This window comes from Pogona vitticeps, chromosome 11 (assembly GCF_051106095.1).
Source record: "Pogona vitticeps strain Pit_001003342236 chromosome 11, PviZW2.1, whole genome shotgun sequence".
Taxonomy (NCBI): domain Eukaryota; kingdom Metazoa; phylum Chordata; class Lepidosauria; order Squamata; family Agamidae; genus Pogona; species Pogona vitticeps.
In genome coordinates, this window is record NC_135793.1 from 26436251 (window position 1) to 26454880 (window position 18630).

Sequence of the window (18630 nt, forward strand, 5' to 3'; positions counted from 1 at the left end):
CCATTGGCAGAAACCCCTCAGCCCACACAGAACTGGGATTAAGGCATTCCAAACTGGGGGGGGGGGGGGACAGACAGACAGACAGACAGACAGACAGACAGACAGACAGATGGAAGGGCAGGCGAGCAGCAGGTCAACTGTGCTGCAGTGGTGCCATCTGGTGGTGGCCTGAGGGGACACTCCTGCCGAAGTGCCCACAGGCTCGGCCGCCTGCACATTGGAGAATCTGGGCTTTTGGTTCTCCCTGCTCATGGCACAGGAAAGCTGCTCCTCCTTGCTCTTTTTGTGATGTACTGTCAAGTCACTTCTGACTTATGGCAACCCCACGAACGAGCGATTTCCAAACTGTCCAGTCCTCAACAGCCCAGCTCAGCTCTTGTAAACGCAAGCCTATGGCTTCCTTCATGGAATCCATCCGCCTCATATTTGATCTTCCTCTTTTCCTGCTGCCTTCACCTATTCCTAGAATTGTCTCTTTACAGAAAAAGGTTTCCTCCCCTTGCAGAGAAATCCCCACAAATTTGACCAAGCATCTGTATTCTTCTCTAGACAGTTTTTTTTTTGGGGGGGGAACATTTCTGGGAATGCAAATCCAAAACTGCCAGGGGGCCATAGATTGCACATGTCCATCTTCAATGTTTTCCTCCTGTGTTGTCTGGCTCTTGAGAAGCAGCCTGATTCCTGGTCTGGCCACGAGCAATTCATTGTCACCCCCCTGAAGCTTTCCAGATTCTTCCATTCACCACAGACCCTTTTCAAGAGGGGGTGCCAAGAACCAGTCCTCAGGCTCCCTGTGCATGATATGGATGTCTTAAGGGTGGTAAAGCAAATAAACCAAGACCTTTATAATCCAAAATACTCTAATTTATAAAACTGATAAACCTTCCATCTCCATTGTCTATTTTGGATTTTATGAGCTATTGGCTGGTGATTTCAGTTCTTGCCTTTTTTGCTGGCCTTTTATTTATTTTTTTTCTATACCTTCTCTAATTTGCACACTATCTATTATGGGGATAAATGTGTTTCTGAACGCAGATCTAGTCTTTCAAAAAACGACAGAGCTGATTCTTACCACTTGGTTTAACCAATCTTGCAGCTTGTATTAACTATGTGGGGGCCATCGGTTGCCTAAGGTGCCTAACGAATTACGATGCAAGATGGGCAAAGGAGCCATTTCTCCCCTGGAGCTTTGGAGCAAAGAACAGCCTTCCGCCTCCCTTGGGCGGTTCGACGAACCAGCCACCCTCAACCTTTCTCTGACCGGGGCCATCACCGCCGTCTGGCCCAGTCAGAATTGCGCAAGTCGCATCACCAGCCGTCCCAAGCGGTGTGTCCATGGCCCTCTTCAGATGTGCCAGGGCCCCCGCTGAGAATGGCTGGGACCCCGCGGTTCCCTTCCAGCTGTAGGCTTCTATGGTTCCCGGGCAGCCGGGACTGCACCCTCCAGCACACCTGGCCACCCCCCTTTCCTCCTCTTGTACGACACCCTCCACTAGTGCGGAGGGGGCCAGATGGCCCGTCTCACAACGGAGGCTGGTGGTGCAGAACCCCGCAAGTGAGCCCGCCCCTTCGCGGGTGTGATTGGCCGTGACGCGCGCTCCGGCCGCGCCCCTTGGTTGCCCCGACGGGAGGCGGCGGCGGCGGCGGCGGCGGCGCTGCTCCTGGTCTTGCTCGGTGCTCGGGCGGAGGAGCTGGGCGCCGGCAGGCGTGGCACTCGCCCGCCCGCCCGCCCGCCTGCCGCCTGCCCCTCCTCCCTCCCTCGCGGGCGGATTGGCACGACGACCAGCCGGGGGACGAGCCCAGAGGCCAGGGTGAGGGGCGCGGGCGCGGGCGCGGGCAGGGCGGCCTGCTGCGGCTTTCAGGGGACCGGGCGCGGGGGAGGGGGCCTCTTCCCGCGGGGGAGGGGGTCGCCGCTGCTTCGGGTTCGCGCACTTTGAGTCGTGCCGGGCATGCTTCTCTCAGACTCCTCCAGACGGGGCGGCAGGATGCTCCGGTGGGCCTGGCGCTCGCGAGGACTCCCAGGAGACGCTTCCCGCGGAAGGGAGCCCGCGCACCCTCGCGCGCTCTGCTGCCCGGCGGAGACGCACCGAAGGTCCCCCCCTTTTGCACGGGCCGCGCCTGACGTCAGAAGCATCCCCCGCATCGCTGCATCCTTCTCACTCCTCGCTGTTGCCATGGCAACCTCTGGTAGCGGGAAGGAGGGGGCGGGAGGTCTTTTCCCGGGCGAGGCGGAGCAGGAGCTGGGCTCGATCGAAGAAGGGACGCTCTCTGGGGAAGGGGGTTGTCTTCCCCGGGGATGTTCCTTTCATCGCACCCAAGCGGGGCTGTTTTGCCTCGGGAGGATACCCTTCGAAGCTGGACCCCCTCCCGCGCAAGGATACCCCCCCCCGCGCGCGCGGCGACGTCTCTCCGCCCGTCCGCCCATCCGTCCGCCCTTCCTTCCTTCCCTCGGACGGCTTGCTGGGGTAGTGCGCGGATGGGGGTGGGGGCTGGAAAGGCTTTCCCTTCCCCGTTTCGCCCCCGCCTGCCTCTTTCATTCACAGCGCGAAGTACTCTTAGTCATGCTTACGGTCATGCAGAGAAGCAGACGTGCCAGGCTGAGAAACCTGGAGCGGGTGGAGAGGCGTCGCCCCAGGCCGACCAGATCCTGAGCGGCAAGGCTACTCCTGGCCGGGGCGACCGAGGGGGAGGAGGGGCTGCCCGGACCGGGAGCGCAAGATGGAAGGGCTTCCCTGCCGATCGCCTGGGTTTGGGGCGCGCGGCGAGAGGGGAGCCGCCCCGGTTCTACTACTGGGAAACCGAGCAGGAGATGGGCGGAAGAGGGGGCTCCCAAGGAACTCGTCCTCTTCGGCAGCGCAGAACCTGGCCTTGTGGATGGAAAGGCAGGCGGACCTGCGATGGCGGGGGGTTGCGGAGGGGGGGATCCTGCTAGCCAGGTATCCGGTCCAGAGGGTTTCTCCCTTGGGCAGGGGTGCGGAGGGGAGGGGAGCTCGGATGTGGAGTCCTTGCTTGTTTTGAAGAACTTGGGGCTGTCAGGGGTGCTGCCTTTCGGATTTCCTTCAGCCTGATTTGTTGGGTGGGGGACCGGGCTGGAAGGTCTGCGCACTGCCAAGAGAAAGAGGAGGTCTGGAGAGCTGGAAGTTTATTCTCAAGAGATCCTGCCTCTCCGGGGGCTGATTTGCTCTCTTCTCAACAGATGGGGAATGCCTTCAAGTGACAGGGTGAGGAAGTAACATGGCAAGTGAGTAACAGTCCCTCCCCACCGGGAAAACCATGGACAGAGGTCTTTTTATATTCTAGAGAGAGAAATAGGAGGATTCTGGGCTCTCCGCCCCTTGGCCCCCCCTCCCCCCCCCGCCACTGCTGTCTGACAGAGCCCAGACTTTGGCAGGTCGGAAGACTCTGATAAAAAGCAGGGAAGTGAACCTGTCAAAAAGGAGCACAAGGTCTGTGGCCATTGAAGCCACTGGTCTCTTGACTGGGCTGAACCAGAAGTGTTATTTCCACCACCACTCGCCCGCCCCCGCCCCCCCCCCCCCCGCACATCAGCCAAAGGTGGGAACAGCTTGCCCGAGTCTCCTTAGCCCATGTGAAAGAGGGGGTGGGTGGATGGGTGGGTGGCAGGTGGGACTGGAATGAAGACAATGCAAAGCAGAGAGGCTGGCGGGGTGGGGGTGGGGGGGCGGCACTCCACCAGCCACCTCTGGGGCAACCCCAGTTCTGAGCTGCCTTGGGTGGGGGGGGCAGTGGCATTGCCTGCAGCTTCCTCCACCTCCTCCTCCTCCTGCTCCTCCCTTGTAGCTTTCCTGGCCGCCCAGAATGCCCACTCCGTGCTCAAGCGCTTCCCCAGAGCCAACGGCTTTCTGGAGGAGTTCCGCCAGGGCACCCTCGAGCGGGAGTGCCTGGAGGAGATCTGCAGCTATGAGGAGGTCAAAGAAGTCTTTGAGAACAAGGAGAAGACGGTAGGGAGACACGCGGGCATGCGCCCCCGCCCCCACTCTGGCCTTGGGGAGGAGGGGGGACTCTGGGCTGCAGTGGGGAGGTGGGGGCTGGGGGCTGCTGCGGGTGGCGGCGCCTGGCCTGGCTGCCCTGAGCAGAGAGACTGTTCCTCCATCCGCTCTGTTCTCTCACCCCTCGAGGGCAGATGGGCTCAGCCTGGCAGGCGATGCTGCTGGTGAGGTAGCTGCCGTAGCGCACCTGCCAGTTGTAGAGCGTACGTGTGTAACAACAACATTTATTATATATAAAAAGGCCTGATGCACAGGCGTCACAGGACAAAAATAGAAAGATGAGTCGCTTCCTGAGTGGTGCAGGAGAGGGAGGCCCTGGAAGGGAATTGGGTGGGGGAACTTTGCCTATTCTGGAAGATAAAACAAAAGGGGAGGATGAGTTAGACTGAGTGCAATAATATAAGCCAAGAGCGGGCCGAATAGATAGCTAGGTAGATACTCCTTTTCTCTCTGGGGATGAAGGTACCTGGGATTGCTTGGTTCAGTTGCACGATGTTCTTCAACACTGGTAGGGGAGCGGAAAGACCCTCCCATAAGAATAACATGGGAGGGGGAGCGTTGCTGGTGTGCATGTGTTTGGTCAGGCCAAGGGTGCCTGTGTTTCAGGCTCAGCTTGTCCTCAGGAATTGTCCAGATTGTCCACCCGCTTGGGTTTGGGGTTTGGGGCCCTTGGCCTTTCCTGGCAGATTGTTGCTGGCCTAGAGCATTTGGCCTCTGACAGGGCTTGGGGTGGGGGTGGGGTGGGTCAAGGGCGGTGTTGGCTGGCAGGGGCTGATGGCCTTCCTTCCTGGCAGATGGAGTTCTGGAAGGGCTACGCTTACTCTGTCAAGGACCCCATGGGTGGGACAGGCCGCTCGGACGCCATGTACGTGGTGATTCCTCTGCTGGGGGTCGCCCTTCTCCTCATCATCGCCCTCTTCATCATCTGGCGGTGTCAGCTGCAAAAGGCCACTCGCCACCGACCTTCCTATGCCCAAAGCCGCTACCTGGCCAGCCGGACTGGACGCAGCCTGCCCAGGGTGATGGTGTACCGGGAGGCCTCCCACAGCCAGGGAGAAGGCAATGGTCAGCGGGATCTGAACAGCAGTGGCGGCAGAGGGCGACGGCAGCAGAACGTGGGGCCGGCTGGCCTGGGAGACAACACTCTTCAGCCCCCAGCTGACCCCCCAGCCCCGACCCTCTCCAGACTGTCCAGTGCCACCCCACCCCCTTCCTATGAGGAGGTGACCGGCCATCCTGAGAGCAGCACTAATGGGGGCCGGAGCAGCAGCAGCAGCAACGAGGAGAGCAGCGTCTCCTACAGCGAGCCACCCCCCAAGTATGAGGAAATCGTGGCGAGCGCCTCCGCTCCTGGGAAGTGACCTAGTGGGCCAACCCAGCAGCACCTCCTGAGTCCCTGCACCTGGATGATGATGATGCCACCACCACTGCCATCATCACAGAAACCTTATCCCCTCCCCAGTGCTCACCAGACTCCCAGAGAGGGCACTTCCACGGCATGCCCTTCCCCTGCTGTGTGGCCAGTGATGCTGCTGAGGTGAGCCTGCCAGGGAGCCTCTGTGGGCCTCCGAAAGGGGACCTTGTTCTCTGATGGAGCATCCGGGACAGCAAGCATGAATTGGGGGCCTCTTTGGTCTTTGAGATGGGTCAGGAAGGGTGCACCTGCTGCCTGCTATGGGGGTGGTGGAGGAAGTGCTTCTGCCCCTTCTGCATGATCCCTGCCTGGTGGGAGCAGGGGGTCCAACCAAGGCTACTTGGGCTGGGCCCTCCAGCATCTGGACTTCTGGGGAAAGCTACCCTCTCTCAATTGGGGCTGAAAAGGCAGGAGCAGCCATGTGGGGAGAACTGGGGCAGGCCTTTGCAACAGCTGAGGGCCATCCTGTCCGGTTGGGGGCCTGGCCCTTTTTTTGTGTGATGGGGAGAAGTGGGAGGGGGCAGAAGCCTCTCTGAAGCCAAGGGCAGGGGGCATATCTTACCCACTCTGTTCTCCCTCTGTGTGAATCCTTCCTTTGCTCCTAGTGCTGCTTTGCTGAAGCAGGAGTGCGGGGGGAGGAAGAAGCCCTCTCTTCTTTTCCTCAGCCTGTGCAATGCTGCTTCTGCTCAGCCACATCCTGTGCACCTCTGCTGCGGCCCGGCTGCTCCTCCAGAAAAGGAAAACAAGCAGAGCCTCTCCTGGAGGAAATCAGCCAAAGTCAAACTCGGGGGTTGCACCCCGGGTCCTTCATCTTGACAGTTGCCACTGCCTGGTACTGTATATCTATTGAGCAGCCCGATGCTAGAAGAAGCTGTGTGCATGTGCTTGTGTGCACAACACAACTGTGCACATATGCACTGTATTTCTTCTGACAGAGCGAGCCAGTGGGTGGCTTGGCTCTTCTCTGTTCCTTTTCATCCTGGGGAGGGAGCCACATTCTCCCCCCTCCCCCTCCAGGCGCACAGGGAGGAGGGTCTTTTCTTCTGCTGCTGCTTTCTAATTGCTGCATCTTCCAGAGCCTCCTAGCTGTTTCCCCCAACCTTTCCCTGCCCTCCACCAGCTTCCATTCCCTTCACTGAGGAGGGCATTTAAAAGCAGGTGCCTGTAGGAACTCCCCACAGGAAGAAGAGGATCAGGTTCTCTGGACCTCAAGTCCACAAGTCTGTGGAGAAGGCAGCTGAACGCCAAGAGGTTTGCAGAGGTGCCTGCCTGTTTCCCCAACTCCCGAGGCTGCTACCACCTCCCCTCACTGTGGAGGTTTCCAAATGGAATCCAGAAGAGACTCTTCCCTCTCCTTGGCTTTCTGCTCTCCATTGTCTTGGCTGCTTTCTGTGCAGTCTGTCCAGGTTGGTCAGGACCTTTCTGTGCAGGTGGGGCTGGAGCTCCATGCCACTCAGTACAGGATGAGGGCCATGCAGGCCAGAGGCCATTGCACCCTATCGACACTACCGAACTGCAGCCATTGGAGGACCCCTGAAACTCTGGACTCTGTCCCATGGAATCTCAAAATAGTTTAGTGGAGTCCCAGAGAGGTCTCTGCCCATCCAGCAAGGGAGCTGAGAAGTCTCAAACTCGTTTGCTAAAGGACAAACCCCAGAATTCCACAGGATGGACCCCTGGCAGATGAAAGGTGGTCTGGCTGTCAAAAGTCCAGAATATGAATGTGCTCTCTGTGTCTTGGAGCTGTTTTTAAAAAGCAGTTTTTCCTCTTTCTGGAAAATGGAATACCTTTTGACTCAGACTAGGGTTATGGTTGATGGCTTCTTGCCTCCCTCTCCCCACCCCACCCCACCTCCAATGCATACGCACTCACTCACTCGTGTGTGGGCAGACAGACAGACAAACATACACACACACACTTACTTCTCAATGGTGCTAAGACATAGCCAGATATTACCTGTTGTGTATTTATGTATGTTGTTCTGTTATATTTATTTATATAGTTTGTTTAAAGCAAACCAAACATCATTTAACATGGGAGTTACACTGCTTTTTTTTTTTTTTTTTTTTTAAATTCAAATTGTGCTTGAGTATGTGCCACAGGACATGGTGGCGCTGTGAGTTAAACCGCAGAAGCCTCTGTGCTGCAAGGTCAGAAGACCAGCCGTCGTAAGAGTCCCCACGATGGAGTGAGCTCCCATTGCTTGTCCCAGCTCCTGCCAACCTAGCAGTTTGAAAGCATGCAAATGCAAGTAGATAAATAGGTACCACCTTGGTGGTAAGGTAACCACATTCGGTGTCTAGTTGCGCTGGCCACATGACCACGGAAACTGTCTTTGGACAAACGCTGGCTCTATGGCTTGGAGACGGGGATGAGCACCGCCCCCCCCCCCCCCAGAATTAGACACGACTGGACTAAATGTCAAGGGGAACCTATGTGCCACCCAGCTAAAGTAAACAAATAAAAAAAAAAAGAGGGTGAGGGTTGCAGCAAAAGGTAAGCCAAACCTGGCACATCCCTCTTCTTTCTCCTTGCCCCATGCTGTGGATGATGCCAGGCCTCTTGGGGGGGGGAAGAGTGCCCCCAATATGGAGGAACCACCACCACAAGCCAGGAACTCTTCTGGCCCTCCACAGGAGGACCCAGCCCGTGAACCTGGGTCGAAGTAGGTGACCTTCCCACGGCGCGAACTAGCAGGCGGAAACTGACCGGTGACGTTATTGAAGGAGGGAAGGGCGCCTGTTGATTCCAGCCGCCCGCAAGCCTCCCCTCGCAGGCCGGCCGGTCAGCGGCGGGCAGAGGGCCCTTCGAGGGGCGGGGCGGCCTCCCTCCAATCGCGGCGCGGGGACCTCCCCCGCTTGACGTCACGGGCGGCGAACAGCTGATGGTGGCCTTGGCTGGAGCAGGTGGGTGGCCAAGTCCGCTCGGGAAGCGCCCGAGCAAAGGAAAGGAAACGCGGAGGCGGAGGCGGAGGGGGTGGGGGTGGGGGTGGAAAAGAGGAGGATCGGACGGGACGGGACGGGGCGTCGGGGGGGGGGGCGGAGTGCCCAGCCTAGCCCAGCCCGAGGAGCTGCGGCTCTCGGACCGACCGGGAGGGCAATTACCTTCGGCGTCACTCCGAAGCCGGCCAAGGTCCGCGTCCTGACTGCCCTCTGCCGGCAATGCCGCCGCCGTGCTAGCCGGGCCCTCAGCCGGCCTCCCGGGCGTGGGAGAGCCTGCCGGCCCCGATCCAAAGGGAGGAAGGACCGCGTCTGGCAGACCCAACCAGTCAGCCGGCCCTGCGCGCGCGGGAGGCCGCCGAGCGGGACCGTCTCCTCTCCCTTGTTTCTAGGCGGCTGGCACTGTGAGGTAGACCGTCTTGGGCCGGGGAGGTTTTATCTCCCTTCCCTGGATGTAGCTGAAAAGTCTGACTCTGCCAGATCCCACTGAAGGAGCCGGACATCATTCCACCGCGGACTGGAAAGCAACACCACATGCAGGCAAAACACACACACACACACACACAGAGAGAGAGAGAGAGAGAGAGGGAGGGAGGGAGGGAGAGAGGGAGCAAAGGGCAGCTTCTTTTTGACTTTCTCCCTGGAACATTCCCAGCCCCACAGAACTAACTGACTGCATGCCAGGAAAGTTACATTGTGTTCAAGGCAGGGTATACAGTATTTGGTGTTCTTTTTTAAAGAAGCCATCAAAGAATTAGTATGTCAGTTTGTTTCAGTGTATGTATAGAACCACACCCAAAGAAAAGCAGAGCCCTACCTGGTTTTGTTTCGTGTTGGAAACATTCTTTCTCAAAAACACACACACACACACACACACACACACACACACACACACACACACACACACACACACACACACACACACACAGAGAGAGAGAGAGAGAGAGAGAGAGAGAGAGAGAGAGAGAGAGAGAGCCACGTATTTGCTTGCCTGCTCGCTCGCTCTGCTTTGGGAGTCCTCTGTGAGCCAGAGAGAGGCCTTCGGGGAGCAGGCAGGCAGGCCGATGGCCAGGAGGTGTGGAGGGTAGCCGTGCCTGGGCATGGCGTGAGCCTCCTCACCTTGGCATGGCGTTCCTCTCTCTTCCTCTCATGCTCTCTCCGTTTGGGAGGCTGAGCCATTTCTGTGCCCCTGCCAGCCTTGAAATTCAGCCAGTCTAAAGCTGAATGGTGGCGCTTCACCCTCCCACCCTAGGGGTGGGGTGGGGGGCACAGAAGCCATTGCATAAATGGGGAAGCCACCCCACCACCGCCCCATCCCTTTTCCTCCCTTTGAGTTAGCCTCAGGCACCTCTAAGGAGTGGCTGGGGCTCCACTGTGACTGGGGTGTGGGGTGTGGCGAGGCACCCTTAGGGCAGGGCTGGCCAAGGGCACCCAGGGGACTAGCTCCGCAGGGGCTCACTCACGGGGAGCTTTCAGCCAAACACAGTGGCTGCCCTCCTGCCTCAGAGGACCCACCTTTCCTGCTGAAGGGCCTCTTTCCCTCCTGGTGGGAGGCCAGGGACAGAGGTTCTGGGATGCTTCCTGGAACGCCTTGCAGGGCAGGTCACCCACACTGCACAGCTGAGCTGACAGCCACTCGGTGTCTGCAGGGCGGCTGTCACCCTGTGGCTCACAGCTGGATGGAAGAAGCCCGTCTCTGTCCCTCACACTTCCCTTCAATGAGCAGAGACAAGCACCTGCCAGAGGCTGCTGGTAGCCTAGTAGCCATTGACAGAGGAAGCAGGCCCGGCCGGCCCCTCTCTCTTGCCCAGCCTGCCTGGCTCGTTCTCTTGTGCTGCTGCTGCTGCTGCTGCTGCTGCTTTTCCTGCAGCATCTGTGTTGAAGGCTGGGGCTGCAACAGCACCAAGCGTGAAGCAGAGCCAGCCAAGGCCTGGGGGGTTCTGGCAGCAGCTGCTGGTGTAAAGCTGAGCTGCTCCTGCTCGAGGGTGGCTGTGCTGTCCATTGGAAGAGAAACACTTTTCTCTGCCAGTTGGTGTTGGGCAAAGAGCTGCAGGTGGTGGCTGCTTCCAGCTCTGGAGAAGATCTGTTCCCCGCCATGAGCCTCAGCTCAGCTGACTTGGCTGGCAGAGAGGGACCAGGCTGGTCTAAGACAAGAGAGTGGCCCGTCTCTGGCTGCAGCCTTTAAGCCGCCACCAGAGGCAGGGAGTCAGGGGGCCTAGCAAAGCTGCCATGGGAGTGGGAAACAGTGCCTGCACCCCAGCAAGGGAGGATGAGCGGGCTGGGACTCGGGGAGAGACTGCCTGCTTTGGCATGCAGAAGCCCTGGGTTCAAACCCTGGCAGCATCTTCAGGGAGAGACAGCCAAGAGGACAATTTCTTCCAATTGTAGTGGATAAAACACGGTGGGTCAGATGGGCTAGCAGTGGCCAACCTCAGGCCAGGGCTGCTTCCTGAGCTTCTCCCTGCCCTTGGCGGGGGCCACTCTTCTGCGTCTGTCTCCAGAGTCTGCCAGGGACTACCCTGCCTTGCACCCTTGCCCTCGGCCTCTCTGGAGCACAAAAGGGTTGTCGATTTGGTTTCTGCCGCTTCTGGCTTTCCTGCTTTGGGAGCAGCCCAGGCGCTGGGCCCCGTCCACAGGGCCTGGGCTGAGGGAGCCTGGGGAGGGAGGGAGGGAGGGAGGGAGGGGGGGTCACACAGAAGGGCCGGCTGGCACTCCGGCTGGGCCAGGACTGGGCAGAAGAGAACGGGCAGCCAGCAGGTAGAGTATCCATGGGAGAAGCTCAAGGGACCCCTACAGAGGGAGGGGTGGGTGGTCTTGGAGGAGACCAAGGGGCAGGCTTCTGATCAGGAGGTGCTTTGCCTCTCGTGACTTGGGCGGAGAATTCCTCAGAGCAACCCCGTCTTGGCACCCGGTAAAAAAGAACAAATGTGGGGTGGGTTGGGTTGCTTTTTTTAATCTGTGCAGTCAGACCGTGGCTGGCAGGTTTCGCTGCCTGCTTCCTCCCTGGAACCTCCCGGGTTCTGGGGCGCCGCTCTCTTTGGGTCTATTTAGCACACCGAGCCTTGAGGCAGCTTGCGATTGGAAAAGCAGTGAATAACTGAGCTTCCGAGAAGAAAGCCTGACCCTGAAAGCCTCACCCGCTCTGGCTGGGCAGGCCCATCCCCAGATGGCAAGAGGAGGTGGCTGGTGGGGAGGGGGTGGCCTGGGCAGGGCAGGGCAGGGCAGGGCAGGGATGCCAGCCACGCTGGCCCAAAGGCCCAGAAGCACTCAGGGAACAGGGCAGGGGGGGCCAACGAGGGTACGTGTTTGTCCTGTGGGTGTCCCTGCTGGCCTTGGTGAGCCTCCCTTCTAGAGGGAGGGGCAGAGGGTCCAAAGGAGCTGAGAGGGAGGCCGGGGGGGGGGGGGGAGAGGGAGAGAGAATCCCTTGGAGGGCTTTTGGCTGCCACCTCACAGCAGTGGGTCTGGGTGCCTCCTCCTTTCCTCAGGGGAAGTCGCTAAGGACCCAGAGGAAACCCCCCCCCCCCGAGCTACAGTTCTGTCACCCTGTGACTTCTGGAGGGACGAAGGGCACATTTTCACTCCCAACTTTTTGGAACGGAAAGGCGGCAGCCTTTGTTTCTCCCCTCTCCTCCCCTCCCTAGGGGAGAATGTGGCCCGTGTGGAGCCCTCGCCTAGACGGGGCCCCCTGGGACCTCAGCTTCACCGAGGCCATTAGCCAGCGCATGCAGGTTCCCAGCCACCTGAAGGTAGCTGACCACGGCCGTGGGGCAGGGGAGCAGAGGCCCCCTGAAGAGGACTGGACCCCATCCTTCCAGATGCATGTCCCCGAACGGCTCCTGCTATCAGGTAAAGGGTGACACCTGTTTGGGGGGAGGGGGTGAAGGACCCCCCCACCCACTCTTGTGGCATCAGCAGGTGTTGGGTGCAGGTGGGAGGGAAGGGGCGCGTAGGACCTGGGCGGGGGTCGGAACCTGGAGCCTGGAGCCTGCCCCTCCTTACCTTTCCTGCGTGGCCGTTATCTGGGGCCAAGGGCTCCCTCAACTCTCACCCGGTTCCAAGCAGGAACCCTTTTGCCTCTGCCCATTATCTCAGCTGCCACGGTTCCTGAAGGGTGCCCCTGAGGATGCTTGTGTTGAGTTTGCTGGACCAGGCTGCTTGGAGGCGCCCCGTGGTCTTCTTGGGGGACAGAGGAAGGCTGGATCTGAGCCCCCACTCTTTCTCCCTTTATCTCTAGAAATGACAGAGGTGGCCTCCAAGACTCTCCATGGGGGGCCGTGGAGGCGCCACAGCCCCAGTAGGACCGACACACCTCTTTCTGAGCCCCCCGTTCAGGCTGCGATTTATGGGGAACTCCCTTTCCTGGGCTTCGTCACCCGAGCAGGATCCCAGAAACGCAGACACCAGGTACTGTGTTCAGGACAGTTGGGGTCCAAGGGTCTGATCCTGGTGTGTGTGTGTGTGTGTGTGTGTGTGTGTGTGTGTGTGTGTGTGTGTGTGTGTGTGTGTGTGTGTGTGTGCGCGCGCACACGCTTGGAGCTACATCAACTGCTTCTAGCTGCAGACGTGGTTGGCAAAAGGGAATGGGATGGGCCCCTGGGACGGGAGCAATGTTCTCGGGAGAGAAATCAGGAGGAGCGCAGGGGGCAAGCTGCCCAAATGGCCTCCCTTTGGTTCTTTCCCTCCCATCAAGAGCTGCCATTAAATGCCCCTGAGCCCTGCGAGGCACGGGAGGCAGGAGTGAGGAGAGGAGGAAGGTCCTGTTGGCTCTCAGAAAACAAAGGGGGCAAACAGCTCTTGGGTGGTGTGGGGGGAGGAGAAGGTGGGAGGGAGGGGGAGCGCAGCATCTTCTCAAAGCCAGACAGCCCACCTCTGGAGCCCTGGAGGCCCCTGCCCAGATCTTCCTAAGCAGGAAGACAAAAGGGGGCTCTCCTTTCAGAGAGGGGACATCTGGGACTTGGTTCCTTTGCCCCCCCCTCGCCTCCCAACTCACCCATGTGTCCGAGGGCCTTCTCAGGGCTAAAAATATTCTGCCTATGGAAATGGGGGCTTTGCCTGCCCCCCACCATGGAGGCATCAAGCTCTCGGCCCTCAGCAGCCATGACCGCACCCCCAAAGTCAGGGCTTCATCCAGCCTCAGTGGCCGCCTTTCGCTGCCCACGAGCCAGAAGGGAGCAGCGCAGGCACCCAGTGGAGAGAGCCAGGAACGGCTGGGTCTGGGGGTCTGACGCTGGTGGCACCCAGGAGGAGAGGGTCTCCTCAAAGGAGGGCCTGCCGCCTCCTTCCGTAGGGGTAAGGACTTATCACATCATATGAGAATATAAAGGGGTGTCTGCATAGGTCCCTCGGTTTCTGTCTCAGCTACCGGCTTGCTCCACAGCACTCTTGACCATGCAGCCAGTGTGATCTGGTGAACGACATACTTGGTCACAGCGGGAAAGTGCTGAGGTGGACACAGGCCTTGGGAGTGACGTGTAGGTATGGTGGTCAGATGTCCTGCAGCCTCTGTTTGCGTAGGGGAAGCCCCACTGGCCTGAGAGTTTGTCCCCATCAAACCTCTGCGTAACAGTTCTTGGTGGGCCAGACCTCTGTGGAGCCCTCAGGGAGGGGTTGGTTTCTGGGGAAGCTGTGAGGGCCAAAAGGGGTGACACCCTTTGCTTTTTGCACCCCACCCGCCACCCCCCCAGGCTCATCACAGCAGAGCACGGAAGGCAAGAGTGCAAGTGATGGCAGAGGAGACCCCTCAGCTGAGACAGGAATGGTAAGAGGGACGAGGGTGGCCACCATTCCCCTGGGTCACTGCAGGGGGGGGCAGGAGGTGTCCTCAGCAAAGCTCTGAAGTCCTCTCTGAGGGCCTTGCCCTGACCCGTGAGGGGGCCGCAGTGGGAGGGGGCGAATGGGCCTGCACTTCCCCGCCAGGCTCACCCAATGGGTCCTTCTGCCTGTCCCTCCCTCCCTCCCTCCCAGGCACCTGGGGACCTGCCTACCTTGCCCTGGTCCAAGATGGCTAATCTTTTGGACCTTGGTGGCATCTTCTGGGCTCTCCAGGCAGCAGAAAGCCCACAGGGGAGGAGGAGGAGGACCATCATGGCAGAGATGAGGCCCTTGGGAGTGGGCACGGCCGAGCCCCCTTCGGACCCTGGGAGGGCTCTTGCATGGGAAGGCCGAGGGCAGTTGCTTGGTGTCGCTGAACAGGGCACAGCCCAAGCCAAGGGCATGATGAGAACAAGAAGAAAAAGGGTGGGAACTGATCCTTTGGACTTGGCATTGCCCTGTGGTGGAAGACGTTCTTGTGGCAGGGTGGGTATCCCCAGCTGACTTGAAAGGTTTTGCCGGCCTGCTGAGGACTGACTCCTTCAGAGCCTGCACACACTGTGGGAGGGGAACGTTTGCCTGGCATGGAAAGGACAGCCTCCTGGCATGCTCCAGAGGCCCCTTGCCACCCTGGTTGCCCCCAGGGTGCTGGCCCAAGGCTGCCTTTTTTCAGCCAGGGGCTGGGCAAGGGCGAAGGTTGGAGGTGGGCGAGGGCTTGCGTCCAGGGCCAGCGGGAATGATGGGTAGGGCTGTTTCTGTCTGCCCCCCCCCCAGGCTGGAGCCGAGCTTGCCCCCTGCGTCCCAGAGCCCAGCGCAGTCCCTGGTCCCACACACCCAGTTCCCTCCTTTCCCTCCTGAGGGCAGGGTCTACTCCTTCCAGAATGTCCTCCAGGTGCTGCGTTTCCTGGGCCATCACCTCGTCCGGCTCTTCTGGAAACCGGGCCAAGGCCAGCTCAGGTGATTCTCTCCAGCTTTGCTCAGGCCGGTGTGCAGCCACTTGGGAGCAGGGGGCATGGAGCCACTGTTTTATACCTGCAGTTTTTTTCTTTCTTTCTCTACAGCGCGTGGTGGGGTTATATTGTGTCAGCTTAATGCAGCAGTGGCTTGGCCTTGGTGTGGCAGTGGAAGTTTTGGGCTGGTTTGGGCTTTCTGTCACACACACACCGCGCTCAGGGCTCTATTTGGGCACCAACCCTCAGACCCTTCTGCCTGATGCTCTTCCCGGCTCTGCATCCACCAAAAGAGCTCAACCTTTTGGGGTGGAAAGAGAGGAGAAAGAAGCAGAGATTCCTTGGGGAGGCTTCTGGGGCAGAGCTTAGCCTTCAGCACCAGGACACCATCCAAAGGGACTGCAACCGTTGAGCTGATTCACACAATTTCTTGTTTGTTCAACAACAAACAAACAAAAAAACAAACAGACCCAGGTTACATTCGTACTGTGGGGAGAGCCACAGCCCTGCAGAAACTCTGTCCCCTTGAATCCTTGATGTATCCACTCCGTCCTCCATCAGCTTTCTTTGGCTTTTCTGTTTTTGATATAGGACCCAGGCCCACAAAGAAACATAGGAAGATAAATAGTTTGAGAGTTGCAGAACTGTTTTTTAGCAAACATGCACACATTGGGCGACCCTTCACCCTTCACTGCAGCTCACTGGTGTTTGAGTTACGGGTTGATGATGGACTTCATAGTTCTATCAGAGAGGAATATCTTTAATTCCCTTAATTGCACAGTGAAGAAGCTAATAATGTTTGCAGTTAAGAAGATTGATTAGCAAGTCCCCAATTAAAAAAAAAAAAACACGAACCGCACAGCATTTTACCAGCGTCAATAATTGCTCAGACACCACTTTTAAGGTAAAATAGACATTCACTCATGGAACAACTTGCAAATTGCAGGCTGAAGCTTGTCAGAAAGTTGCAGTAAAATACACAGAAGTAAACAGTAGTAAACAGGCTCTTCTGAAAGTGAGATGGATGAAGAAAAAATATTAAAATTGTAAAAAACAGAAGTGGGTTCTCCCAGACCCTGTGGCTGAGAAAGCAAACATGGTAGGCATAAGGAAGAGGGGTATCAGCAGAATGTCCTTCCTTTATCATATCCCCAAACCTTCTGGGTTCTCTGAAGCAAAGGCAGTAAAAGCAATAGGACAGTGGAGGGGCTACCTTTGCCCATCGAGAAAGAGGCGTTAGCTAATTGGTCAAAGAGAGGAGGGGTGTCAGATTAATGACCCCACATGTTGGCAAACAAGCCCTTCCATCCTCCAGGAGATTTGCTAAACAAACTCCAACAGCTGGGTTTGTTGCCGCCAGTTTCACAACTCCCCTTGTTCCCTCCAAAGCCTGCTCAGGGGAGATCCCACCTCTTGAGACACCCCCCCCCCGTGCCAACTCTAGGCCCCCCTGTTGACATCCATCCTGTGGACACATCTACACACAGAGCACTGCTCTGAATAGGAGAGGAGAGAGGAAAGGGAGGAAGCCTTTGCGAGGAAGCCCGGAGCAGGGCCTCTGCCAGATGTGAGGTCTGGCCAGCCCTGCAGGAGGATGGGAGGGGGGCTCCCTCAGCTGCTGGGTGGTGTGGTGACCCCTCTTCCTTCTGAGCCTTGTGCAGAAGGCATTCCCTTACACAGGTGGGTCCTTGGTTACCTGAAACTCCCCTTGTTCTTTGAAAGGGTGGAGAAGGGTGATTGTTCTGTCGTGATTCTTTGCTTACACCAAGGGGAGCTCAAACTCTTCCTGGTTGACTGCCGATTCCCAAGAGATCTCTCGCATGCTCCAAGCTAGCTTGGTGCCCTCAAGCTGGGGTGGAAAGGTTGGTCCCACTGTCAGGACTGGTCCTGGTGGCTCGGGGAGTGGCTGGATCCAGCCAGGGTTGTCCTTCAAGTCAGGCGGCAGAAACCCCCCCCGCCCCCTCTTGCTGAGGCTTGTCCTGCTATGATGTCCCCTTTTTCTCTTCTCTTGCTCCCGGGTGCCCCCCATCTCCTTTTCCCTTTTAGTTCTCAGGAAACGAGCACCTCCCTGGAGGAGTTTGGGACCACAGACATGCTGGCGATGAGGAAGCAGGTAGGAAGAATGCCATCCCCAACACCTCCCTCCCTCCCTCCCTCCCTCCCTCTGCCCACCCACACGGGCCTCTCTGTGCCACTCTCTTCCTTTCCTTTTCTGGTCTGCAGCTGACTCTGATCTCTGGGCGGCTCCAGGCGCTGGAGGCACAGTGTGTGGGGTGGCGCCAGAAGGAGTTCCTCTTCTATTCCATCCTGGTCCCAGCCTCTCTCCTCCACCTGTGGCTTTGGCTGAGGAGATGACCCGTGATCTGTCCTGGGTGAGGTGGGGAGAGAGGCCAGAGCTGGTAGTTTTGTTAGCAGCCAGTTACCGGTGTGCGCTTAGTAGGCTTTACTGCCCCCACCCCAGTCTAGGTGCCCTGGGACACACCGGCCATTTCTGCTAGCTACAGCGGGACTAGGACGAGTGGCGTGGAGTGGATGGGAGGGGCCTTCTGGTTGCATTCTGAGGAGGTCCACTGTTTGCTTAAGGTGGGTGGTGTGGAGTGGGGGGAGGGGGGAAGGAGGCAGCTGGAGGCCAGGCTTGGCTGCTCCTCAGTGGAATTGGGGAGCCTCCAGGGATATCAGGGCCCCCAGAGAGTGGGGTGGTGGTGACGGCTCTCCAGTTCACTCAAGTGGCCCACCTAGGACACAGCGTTGTGTGCGCATCCTGGCTACAATTCAGGCGACTGACATTGAGAAGAAAGGTTGCCTTCGGAAGGACTTCTGGACCCTTTTGGCCAGGACAGACTCACCTGGAACAACGAGACCCACGCTGCTCTGTGATCATCGCTTTGGGACCGCGGTGTTTCCTCTGCATTCCTGAACCCATTGGCATCGTCACCTTGGCGTGATGACCTGGTGGCCAAGGACAGCAGGTGGCTCCACGTTGGCCACATCAAGGGGCCCAGTAAACAGCCAGAAGCTCCCAGCCCCTGTGTTGTTCCTTTGGCACAATCTCCTTGGAGAATCTCCAGGGCCTGAGGGTGGCTTCTTTTGGGGCGAGAACAGAGCGGACCCCACGGAGTTCAGCACCACCACCATCACCACCACCACCACGACTCGAATGTGCGGATGCTCCTGTGAGTCCTTCACTGTGTGTTCTCCTCATCGTGTGCCCACCTGGGCTGGATCAGAGGGTCCTGAATTTTAATAAAATGCCTGATAAACTTTAAAAAAGCCTCTCTGTGTGAGAGAAAGAGGGCAAGACTGACACCGGCAGGGCAGTTTTGGGGGCGGAGAAGGATGATCAGGGTGGGGCTGGTTTTTTGGGTTTGCTGCTGGGCACTGCAACCCTTGTGCCTCTCTCAACACCTCTTTCAGAGCCTCACAAGCTGTGTGGCCCCCATGGCACCTTGTGTGTTTTCAATCCACACATGAGGACGTGCTTCCTTTGTGAAGAGGTTCTCACTCC

At 58.3% G+C, this 18630-nt stretch overlaps 2 protein-coding genes and 1 long non-coding RNA gene across 5 annotated transcripts; 2 read left to right on the forward strand and 1 right to left on the reverse strand.

Moving 5' to 3' along the window:
• The first annotated feature begins 1624 nt into the window (after positions 1-1624).
• Positions 1625-7457, forward strand: PRRG3 (proline rich and Gla domain 3). The gene is made up of 4 exons (XM_072981010.2): positions 1625-1811; positions 3197-3241; positions 3802-3962; positions 4805-7457. Exons 2-4 carry the CDS (start codon positions 3235-3237, stop codon positions 5369-5371), a joined length of 735 nt encoding a protein of 244 aa, XP_072837111.2. The 5' UTR covers positions 1625-1811; positions 3197-3234; the 3' UTR covers positions 5372-7457.
• LOC110080187 (mitochondrial fission factor homolog B) lies at positions 5444-18395 on the forward strand. Of its 3 annotated transcripts, XM_072981007.2 has the most exons (8): positions 5444-5547; positions 8062-8331; positions 12006-12210; positions 12599-12768; positions 14049-14122; positions 14950-15132; positions 17172-17238; positions 17349-18395. In XM_072981007.2, exons 3-8 carry the CDS (start codon positions 12012-12014, stop codon positions 17478-17480), a joined length of 825 nt encoding a protein of 274 aa, XP_072837108.2. In that variant the 5' UTR covers positions 5444-5547; positions 8062-8331; positions 12006-12011; the 3' UTR covers positions 17481-18395. The 3 variants fall into 3 exon arrangements, with proteins under 3 accessions (XP_072837108.2, XP_072837110.2, XP_078236917.1); XM_072981009.2 differs by lacking the exons at positions 5444-5547; positions 14950-15132 and having other exon boundaries at positions 8243-8331; XM_078380791.1 differs by lacking the exons at positions 5444-5547; positions 8062-8331 and having other exon boundaries at positions 11053-12210.
• LOC140702245 (uncharacterized) lies at positions 7385-8054 on the reverse strand. Its single transcript, XR_012081339.2, has 2 exons — positions 7933-8054; positions 7385-7648 (listed from the first exon to the last, which is right to left on the reverse strand). It is a non-coding gene; the product is annotated as an uncharacterized LOC140702245 (long non-coding RNA).
• Positions 18396-18630: the final 235 nt, after the last annotated feature.

What these genes read in the sequence shown, in the direction of transcription:
- LOC110080187 (XM_072981007.2), top strand. Translation starts at nt 12,012, where the DNA reads ATGTGGCCCGTGTGGAGCCCTCGCCTAGACGGGGCCCCCTGGGACCTC. An exon ending in CGAACGGCTCCTGCTATCAG is followed by an intron (nt 12,211 to 12,598) that starts GTAAAGGGTGAC and finishes CTTTATCTCTAG; the next exon opens with AAATGACAGAGGTGGCCTCC. An exon ending in TGCTGGCGATGAGGAAGCAG is followed by an intron (nt 17,239 to 17,348) that starts GTAGGAAGAATG and finishes TCTGGTCTGCAG; the next exon opens with CTGACTCTGATCTCTGGGCG.
- PRRG3 (XM_072981010.2), top strand. An exon ending in TTGAGAACAAGGAGAAGACG is followed by an intron (nt 3,963 to 4,804) that starts GTAGGGAGACAC and finishes CCTTCCTGGCAG; the next exon opens with ATGGAGTTCTGGAAGGGCTA.